Source organism: Triticum dicoccoides, chromosome 2B (assembly GCF_002162155.2).
Source record: "Triticum dicoccoides isolate Atlit2015 ecotype Zavitan chromosome 2B, WEW_v2.0, whole genome shotgun sequence".
Classification (NCBI taxonomy): Eukaryota; Viridiplantae; Streptophyta; class Magnoliopsida; order Poales; family Poaceae; genus Triticum; species Triticum dicoccoides.
In genome coordinates this window covers 170,983,867-170,993,385 of record NC_041383.1, presented here as the reverse complement: position 1 = coordinate 170,993,385, position 9,519 = coordinate 170,983,867, and the positions used below count along the sequence as shown (strand labels likewise).

At 46.5% G+C, this 9,519-nt stretch overlaps 1 protein-coding gene across 1 annotated transcript; it reads left to right on the top strand.

Annotated features, from left to right (window-relative positions):
* Positions 1-3,124: 3,124 nt before the first annotated feature.
* LOC119362847 (pectin acetylesterase 2-like) lies at positions 3,125-7,234 on the top strand. Its single transcript, XM_037628113.1, has 12 exons — positions 3,125-3,688; positions 4,501-4,583; positions 4,691-4,820; positions 4,973-5,046; positions 5,263-5,349; positions 5,437-5,561; positions 5,708-5,768; positions 5,942-5,995; positions 6,090-6,167; positions 6,266-6,371; positions 6,455-6,600; positions 6,789-7,234. The coding sequence occupies exons 1-12, from the start codon at positions 3,511-3,513 to the stop codon at positions 6,906-6,908; spliced, it is 1,242 nt and encodes a 413-aa protein (XP_037484010.1). The 5' UTR covers positions 3,125-3,510; the 3' UTR covers positions 6,909-7,234.
* The last annotated feature ends 2,285 nt before the right edge of the window (positions 7,235-9,519 follow it).

Genomic DNA, 9,519 nt, shown 5'->3' with positions numbered 1-9,519 from the left:
TCCTGCTGCTGCTGCTGCTGCCGCCGCTGCAATCAAGCTAGTAGCAGCAAAGACAAAGAAGGATGGTAGGTCGAACAACATGAAGTGGAAGCCGTTCATGTCCACGTTCGTGCTAAACAAGATGTGTGAGCTCAAATCTAGTGGAGTTAAGACTGACAAGGGCTTCAAGGAGGTGCACTTGAACACCATTGCGAAGCAGGTGTTCGAGTTTTGTGGGCAAGAGGTGTCTGCCACCCAGGTGTACAACCACCTGAGGAAGTGGAGAAGTCGATGGATCCAAGTGTCCAAGCTGAGAGACCTTAGCGGCGCCTCATGGGATGAGAACACTTGCTCCATAGTTCTGGAGGCAGAGTACTAGGCCGGTCATGTCGCGGTTAGCTCACAGCCCTCTTCCTTTTCATACTGCCCACCATTGCCCACTCCTAATCTCAACTAACAATACCTATGTTTCATTCTTAGGACCACCCAAGGGACGCTGAGTTCCTCAACACACCCATCCAGAACTACAGCCAGATACAACACATCTTCTCCTTCGGGATGGCAACTGGGAAGCATGCCATGGGCTCGGGTGAGCCTCTTGGTTCTCCCATGCCAGACTTCCTTGGGTCACCGGACGTCGAGGTCCTTGATGGCCCTGACAAGCCCGCTGCGAAGCCCTTTTACAAGCCATTTGACCCCGTCCATGATAGGAAGAGGAAGAGAGGAGGCCTGATGGAGGAGGAGATCAATGTCTTTTACAGCATGACCGAGACGGTGAAGGAGGTGGCAACATCCATCAAAGAGTGCAAGCCCCTCGACATCCACCCTGACCTGTATGGCGCTGTCATGGCCCAGGGTGGCTTCAGCGACGAGGCTCTCATGGCAGCTCTCAGCCACTTGCTTGACAACAAGGCCCAGGGTGTTGGGTTCGTTGCCAGGGCCGACGCTCACAGGGTGCTGTGGCTCAGGAGCTGGCTCGGCAAGCACTACTACTAGAGTAGTGCTGCCTGTGAGCGTGCATGATCTCCGACGGCGATGGCGGTGGCGACGACGACGACGATGACGATGACGACGTACATTTTGTGTAGCTAGGGCTCAAAAACTATTTGATGGTCTGTATATTTTGGTGAGATGGTATATACTAACCCCTCACGCTGATGATGAACTTGCGGTGGTAGGACGACACCTTCTTTTGGATGTGGTGGTAGGTTAACACCAAGATAGTGCTAGGTTGAACTTGCTATGCCGTATTATCATGCATGCTTTACTTCTCTTCTGCTTCATTGTTGTTTGTATGCTACTTTGCTTGCTATTTGTGTGCTCCATTGATTTGCTGCTTCAACTCTTGCTCTTGTGCATTGTTAGGGTAAGTGGTATGCCGTGTTCATCGGTGAGGCTCCAGGGGTTTATAGTTCATGGGAAGAAGCCAATGCACAAGTGGCATCGTATAGCAACAACAACTATAGAGGGTTCAAGGCTAGGCAGGCAGCAGAACAAGCTTACTCCGCCTGGGTGTGAAAGCATGGAGGCAGCAGTGTTGACAGTGGCAAGGTTGGAGGTGTCAAAGTGGAAGGTGCTAAGGTGGATCGTCAGTTTGGGCTGAAGCTGAAGAACTTCATCATCTTCGCCCAGTTCATCGTCATTGTTGTGTTGTGGTGTTGGTGTGCTAGGTGTGATCATTGTGGGTAAGCTCACTAACTAGGGTACAAGGTAAGCACAACATGTACGCCGTATGCAACCAAACGACGTGTTCATATGCCGTTAGGGCCAATGCAGCCAACCAAACAAAATACACTTGCGTATTATGTAATGCAGAGACACTAGATGCAGGCAACCAAACAACTTGCAGATGACGTATTAGGGCCTGTTTTTGCTTAACCAGACTGGGTTGAGAAGTGTATGCGATGCAGACACTGTGCAAACGACAACCAAACACGCCCTAAGGCTTTCCCCAGCCGCGTTGTTTAAGTTGGGAGAACCCTGCCAAGCTGTGGCTCCAAGGCACGTGGCCGTGCCGGTTGGTTACAAGAGCCGGTCAGGTCTCGTTTTCCATGGATGGATTATTACGGAGTGCACGTAGTACGACAGAGTACGTGGTACGTGGATGCATGCAGCGAGTGAGCCAAATTCGGCGTTGCAAGTTGCAGCAACCAACGGAACAAAATTGGTGGTGGTCCTTCCCATTCCGTTTGGCGACGGAATCAGTGCGTGGTCTGGTTCCTATAAGTCCAAACCGGTCCGGTCCAATCAAGATTCTGACGTGCAAAGAGGGTTTACATTTCACATTCGACGGCCACATGCACGGGCTGCATGCTGGTGCCACAGAGGATCCGTGGCGTCCCCGTCGCCTTCAGTGTAGTTAATCAGATCATCAGTCGTCCCGGTTTGTTTAAGTAGTGCCAACAGTGGACTCTGACTGCCGCATGAGACTCTGGTCTGGGCATTTTCCATTTTTTTTCCGTTTCCCCCTGAAGGTCTTCTCATTTTCCGTGTACAAGAAAAAGGCTATACGTGACTGACAAAACGATGTGCTTAAAAAGAAAGCTGACAAATTGTTTTTTCGGCCTGGAAGCATGTATAGTTGCCGCTAACAAAGTACTCCCTCGGTCCCATAATATACGGCTTGCAAAAACGTTTTATATTGTGAGCCGGAGGGAGTGACTAATAACCAGTACTGCAACCAACCAGGTAGTAGTAGTAATGAAGCAGCATTAACACCGAAATGGACAGATTGAACATGTCGGTGGAGGGAACCCAGCATCTAAACTTTCGGTGAAAAAAGTCCCCCCGCGATAGACCAAACATTCCGCCAGAGAAAGGGAGTTGTACTTGTACCACATACATCGAGAGAGGCCATGCTTTCATTTCTGTACGTCGTGTTGCATCTTCAAGAGTTCAGTACTAGGCCCATGTGTAATTTTACTAGCGGAACATCCCAAACGGACCCTCCTAAATTTGCGTGTCCTCCCATAAACAAAAATCCAGCTGCCTGCCTGCCCGCCGTCGGTCCCGCACACAGCCGAGCTGCCTGCAACCGAGCCAGCCAAAGCAAGGGCCCCCGAAAACACAGTTTGCCTGACCCGAGCCGAGCTTTTCACCACCCCTTCCGAGCTCCACCGTCAGTCAGTGACAGTCCCGCACCTTTTTCTTCTTCCTCCCGCAGGCAGCATCCCAGATGCTTTGCTTGCCTCCCAACCGTAACGCGGCGCCCAGTAACACCTCCGCGTTTACACTAAACCAGCTACAGTGCTAGTAACACTAGCACATCGCATCGCAGCGCCGAATCTCCGGAAGCGGCTGGCTGCCTTTTCTTTCTTTCTTTCTTTCTTTTGTCAGCAGCCATTGCCAGCCAGCTGCGCTTGCACTCGCACTCGCCCGGCCTCCGCTCCGCGTATAAGTTCCTTCCTCGCTTTGGCCACTTCCGCGATCCCTTCTCCCTCTCCCTCTCCCTCTTCAGATCCATTCCTCTCCCAGCCCCAGGCCTCGCTCGCCTCCCCCGGCGAGGCGCGAGAGAGCTTGAGGAGGGGAGCCATGGGTTCCTGGGTTCTTCTTGCCGTGCTCCTCGGGTTCTTGGCGGGAGCGGCGCGCGGCTCCGAGCCGTGGTCCAACGGCACGCAGGTCTACTCCACCAATGCCAACTCCGGCAGCGGCAGCAACGGCGCCTTCGTCGCCCTCACCCTCATCCAGTCCGCGGCCGCCAAGGGAGCCGGTAACTAATTAAATCTTCCTCCCCCAGAATTGTTCCTCTGCCTTTGTGTGCTAGCGGCAGTATTTTTCTTGTTACTAGTTTTTTATTTGCCATGTCACATGCTTGCCGTAGATTTGCTCAACGAGGCGCGTGATGCGGGTCGCTGCTGTGTTGTTGACCCTGGTCGGTCAGAGTAACAATTTTTCTCATCTGATTGCTATTGCCGTAGAGGGATTGTGATAGCTCATGTTCTACTCCTCTTCAGTATCCACTTAGGTGCTCTGTTGATTAAGTGATCATGCAGTCTTATCCTTGTACTCCTATTGTTTGGTATAAGTAGCATGTGCCATGTGCGGATCTAGATAAATATATGCATGTGGATCTAGCCTTGCCTTGCTGGTGGTGCCCATGATGGATTCTCCTCACCTAATTGGGGGGTGGGGGGCTCAATGCCTACTGTTGGCTGTGAATTGTGTAAGTTAACTGTGCATGATTGCTTGGTCACCATGCTAAATATATCAAGGGTCCTAAATAGTTGGGCACCCCACAGAAACACGAAGCAAGAAATTGCTCAAGATTTGAAGTTTTCGTATGGTCGTGCTGAACTGCTGATTTATAAATGTGTGTTGTGAGAATTCTGTCTGTGTACAAATTAATCAAATAAGGCTCTTGTTACTGGCAACTGCTTTGGATTTTAGAAGCAATATAGTTCTTGAAATATGTTTTGCTTCAGGAGTAATTCTTTCCATTTATACCAGATTTTGACTATGCTTGTAGCATGGTAGGCTGCTGCTAAATACTGATGCTTACTTCCATGATGACAATCATTACAGTATGCTTGGATGGAAGCTTACCGGGTTACCACCTACACAGGGGATCAGGATCAGGGTCAAACAATTGGCTTGTCAATCTGGAGGTGAGTAATACTCCACGACTCACATATATGTGGACTGAGCGATAAGTTTCAATCGCACCACGGATTGTAAATGCCTTAGCTGATGGTGATACCAAATGGAATTCCAGGGTGGAGGATGGTGCAATGATGTTAAAAGCTGCGTGTTCCGCAAGGGTAGTCGGCGTGGGTCATCAAACCACATGGAGAGGCAACTCCAGTTTACAGGCATAATGAGTAACAGACCTGAAGAAAATCCTGGTATTATTCTAATCAATTAACTATCCCGAACTTGTCATGTGTAGTTGTAGTACTACTTTCTTGTCCAAAAATAGAATATGGCTGTTGATTACTCTGTGCCTCTGTTGCTATTTCTGTTTGAGGAATTGTAATGCTGTTTTCTTGTCTCTTAGATTTCTACAACTGGAACAGAGTGAAGGTTCGGTATTGTGATGGTGGATCCTTCACCGGTGATGGGGCTGACGCGGTTAGTGCAAATTATAGCTCTGCATTTTCACTTCACAAGTGATGGACTCTTTTTCATTTGAACAATTCCCAATAAATATGTACAATGGTTATTAAATCACATTATAATCCTTTTCTACATAACAGATACTCCATTCTACTAAAAGAAATAAATGTATATGGTATTTCTGCTTTTTTACTGAACTAATTTGATCCATTTCTGAATATTTTTTTTCAGGCTTCAGGCCTTTATTTCCGAGGTCAGCGTATTTGGCAGGCTGCTATGGATGACTTGATGGCCCAAGGAATGCATTCTGCTAGTCAGGTATTGGTGCTTCCATAGTTGAACCATTTTTGTAATTAGCTTTTGGCAAATCATTTATGTTTACCTGATGCAACTTGATACCACCAGGCCCTTCTTTCTGGATGCTCTGCTGGGGGTGCTTCTGCCATACTTCACTGTGATGAGTTCCGTGGAATGTTTCCATCAAATACCAGAGTCAAGTGCCTCGCTGATGCTGGAATGTTCCTTGACTCGTATGTGAACATAATGAAGCTTTGCTTTCATGTTATCTTTGTTACATTTAGTGCCTTCTTTCTTCGCTGCTGTGAGGAAGACCGCTTCTATTTCCACCCCACTTCAACGGCATGTTAAGGTGATATAATTCTGTTACCGTTTGCAGTGTCGATATTGCTGGTCGTCGAGAAATGAGAGACCTATTCAATGGCATTGTGAGATTGCAGGTATTTGCCGCTCTCAAAAATATTTTTCTTAATGCTTTGTGATAATTCTTTCTTGCTACTATTGCTCTTTGTACCTGTGGTACTGGTTCTAATTTATGTTAGATGATTCAATTGCCAACAGCAATATCTTCATTTTGCTGATGTTACTTGTTAAAATTCACAAAAAAATACAGGGTTCTGGAAGAAGCTTGCCTCGGTCCTGTACCTCTCACATGGATAAAACCTCAGTAAGAAGACAAGGATCCAGAAATATCTATCAAGATACTACATGTAACATATTTTATTTTTGGAAATGGTTTTTCTAACTGCTGCTCTCTACAGTGCTTTTTCCCGCAGAACGTGTTGCCAAACATTCAAACTCCAACTTTTATTTTGAACACTGCTTATGATGTGTGGCAGGTGCTTATCATGCATTTTAACCCTGTGATTTAAGAGATACGAAACTGAGAGGAATTAATAAATTATTCAATGAACCAAATTTTCTTGTATTTTTCCAGCTTCAAGAAAGTCTGGCTCCCAGAACGGCTGATCCCCGGGGTCTATGGCAAAGTTGCAAGCAGAATTACGCCTCTTGCAATAGCAATGAACTTCAGTTTTTAAATGGTACTTCACTGCTTTGTCAGATCTTCTGAGCTCTAACCCTCAACATAAGAGTAGATTGGCTGATCTCCCTATGTATAATGCAGGCTTTAGGAATGAAATGCTTAACGCCGTGAAGGGTTTCTCAGGGTCAGGGCAGAATGGGGTTTTTATCAACTCATGTTTTGCTCATTGCCAGAGCGAGAGACAGGATACATGGTACTCGAGCAACTCTCCTCGTCTTGGCAACAAGGTATGCACACAATGAGACGCAAGTTTGTTTTAGACAGTAGAAGGGAGAACACTGCTGGTTTTGAGATCATTGGATGCACACAAGGACGATTGACATGAACATGCCAGACTATTTATTCCTTCTTAATTGCATGACAAGTCAGCTGGTGGTTAGCCTGATGAAATTTCCTCATGCTTTTCGACGTGCAGAGAATCGCTGAAGCGGTCGGTGACTGGTTCTTCGAGAGGGGCAACGCCAAGTACACCGACTGCGCGTACCCTTGCGACGGCACATGCCATCACCTTGTGTTCAAGGGGAGGCATCTCTAATATGATCATATCCTTTGACACCAGCTGCTGAAGTGCTGAAAACCCAGTGAGTGGGCACAACCGAAAAAAGGAAGGTATAGATAGAAGATGGGTGCAAGTTGGTGGCTTGCCCGGCGTCCATCGCCTGAGATAAGATATGATAGGGCAGGGCCTCGCATGCAAACGCGACGAGGCCCTCTGCGTTATTTTAGCTTCACATGTTGATTCTTTCCATTTGCCAATTGTTATTCGCTCGATGTATCTGAATATTTGGACCACACTGGTGTATAACCTTACATATTCATGTATTGAATGTGATAATATGAATGAATAATGTGCTTAGTTCAGAGTGTACTCCCTTCTAGTCTAGTCATGTTCGTGGGGGAGCCAATATGGCTGCCCATGAACTGCTGAAAACTGCAACCGGACTGTACTCACCATGACTGCAACCATGTTGTTTAAAAGTAGTAATACAATGCTCTTGAGCCTAAAAAAATGAGCTCGAGGTTATTACAGTTCTCTGCCTATATTCTTCATGTGCACCTTGACACTCCCTACTGGAGTAACAGCTCAACTAAATAAATATTTGGGAATTCTTTTGTGGAGAAAGTATGCTATGGAAGACAATGGCACCACACTCGTTTTTTTTTCAAAAAGGAGGATATCCCCCGGCCTCTGCAATGGCACCACACTCATAGCCTGAACAAAGTGTGCAAATCACAACAGCAAGGTCATCTTGGCATCCTGGATATTTTTGTTCACGACAACTTTGTTAATGAAAATTTGTTCAAGTTTCTGAACAAAGATACTGCGTATCACACAAGCACTCCTTTGGAGAAACTGGAAGGCGGTGGTGGGCACATCTGGCCTTATTACCTGAATTTAAAGAAGCCAGCTCTTGCACTGTGACAAACCATTCTTCTCTGGAAAGACAAAATTCCCAGAGCTTCATTCTTTTGCCATTGATGATTCTCTATCCATCGAGAGATTTTGTGATTCTGATGATTGAACTGAACACTTTCATATGACCATTTCTACTCAAGCATTCAATCAATTCATTCAGCTTGGGAACATCATACCAGAGCTAAATAACAGTGGAAAAGATAAATGGGTCTGCACTGGTCAAACAACTAAGTACTCTTCCATGCAAAGACGTCCGTAGTCGCGTCGTAGCAACATGGCACTCCCTGCTGGATTAACAGCTCAACTAAAGCTGAAAGAAAGACGTCCGTCGTCGCGTCGTAGCAACATGAAGCAAGTCATCACACCGGCCTCCTCGGAGCACCTCTTGAATCTTTCAACCACCTATTCGCCAGCGGATAGATAACAATTTTTAAACAGACTTGCTAAATCTCAGTAAACTAAAACTTCATTATGTCTCAGCGATGCTATATTATAAGATTTTACACTAAGATCCGCACATTATTTCTTCTTTCTTTTTACATGTTATGTCACCTGACCGAGACCTATTTTTCATCCCTAGAGCAGGCACTCGTTAAATAATTTGTTGGGCTTTTCCTTTTTCCTTCTTTTTTTCTCCAGTCTCTTTGTAACATACTGTTTATAAAATTAGGGAAACGTTGAGCATCAGCCGGCCCTCTTTCTGCCTGACGCGTGTCCCAGTGGGACCATCGGCCTCTTTTCTTCTCATAACCTTATCTTCAATTATCCACGGGAAGCTCCTCGTCAACACGTTCTGCCTTACCCTCTTCTTCTTCCCCGTGCAAACTCTGTTCATTTTTCTCCCACTACATGGCCGTGCTCAGTTTCAGCCCACCACCGCCGCTGCGACTTTCCCCGACCAGAACAACACAAGTCTGCTCCTCCATTGTCGTCACCGCTGCTATAAAACATCAGTTGCAGCAGCCACCACAGTTGCAAGCGCGGGCGACCATGCAAATGTCCACCACGGCCACCGTCGGTGTGTTGTTCTTGCAGAAAAACCTTCGACCACCACGCCGCTGTAACTCAATCGTTGCACACGCTTGCTTCCAATACAGACGCGTCGACCCAGTGATCTGTAGCAAAAAATTCTGCAACAAGATCTCTGTTGCAAAAGAAAAACCTGTAATAAGACCTCTCTTGCAAAAAAAATATTGTAAAAAATTCCGTAACAAAATCTTTGTTGCAAAAGAATTCTACAACACAACCTTTGTTGCAAAAATAATAGTCCTCAACATATTCTTTGTCACAAATGTTTCCGGAACCAGGTCTCTGTTGCAAACTAGAGGGAAGCATTTAATCTAGATTGTGCCAAATCAGACGGCTCGCGCGGCGGAAAAGATCCGCCGGCCAACGCGTAGCAGCCCCTTTATATATGAAAATATACCTTGAAACTATTGTTCTATGGTTTGCGTGTCCAAAAAAAAAATCCTGCAAATTAAGACCTTGTTAGACTGGAACCGGTGTGAAACGTTACAAAAAACTTTCGAATCTGCTTCTGAAGCTCGAGGTTAACTGACCCAACTTTGAGCAGATCGTCGTCCAGCTCCGTCTACTCCCTGCCTTGAGCTCAATCATGTCTGGCACTTCCTATTTAGCGCTTCAGGCGCCCGTTTGTATGCATTTTGTAAATAGGCGCACACAAACCTCCGCCGGGGCTGGCCCATTTTTAAAATGTAAAAAATGGCTC

What these genes read in the sequence shown, in the direction of transcription:
- LOC119362847 (XM_037628113.1), top strand. Translation starts at nt 3,511, where the DNA reads ATGGGTTCCTGGGTTCTTCTTGCCGTGCTCCTCGGGTTCTTGGCGGGA. An exon ending in CCGGTGATGGGGCTGACGCG is followed by an intron (nt 5,047 to 5,262) that starts GTTAGTGCAAAT and finishes ATTTTTTTTCAG; the next exon opens with GCTTCAGGCCTTTATTTCCG. An exon ending in CTCACATGGATAAAACCTCA is followed by an intron (nt 5,996 to 6,089) that starts GTAAGAAGACAA and finishes TGCTCTCTACAG; the next exon opens with TGCTTTTTCCCGCAGAACGT.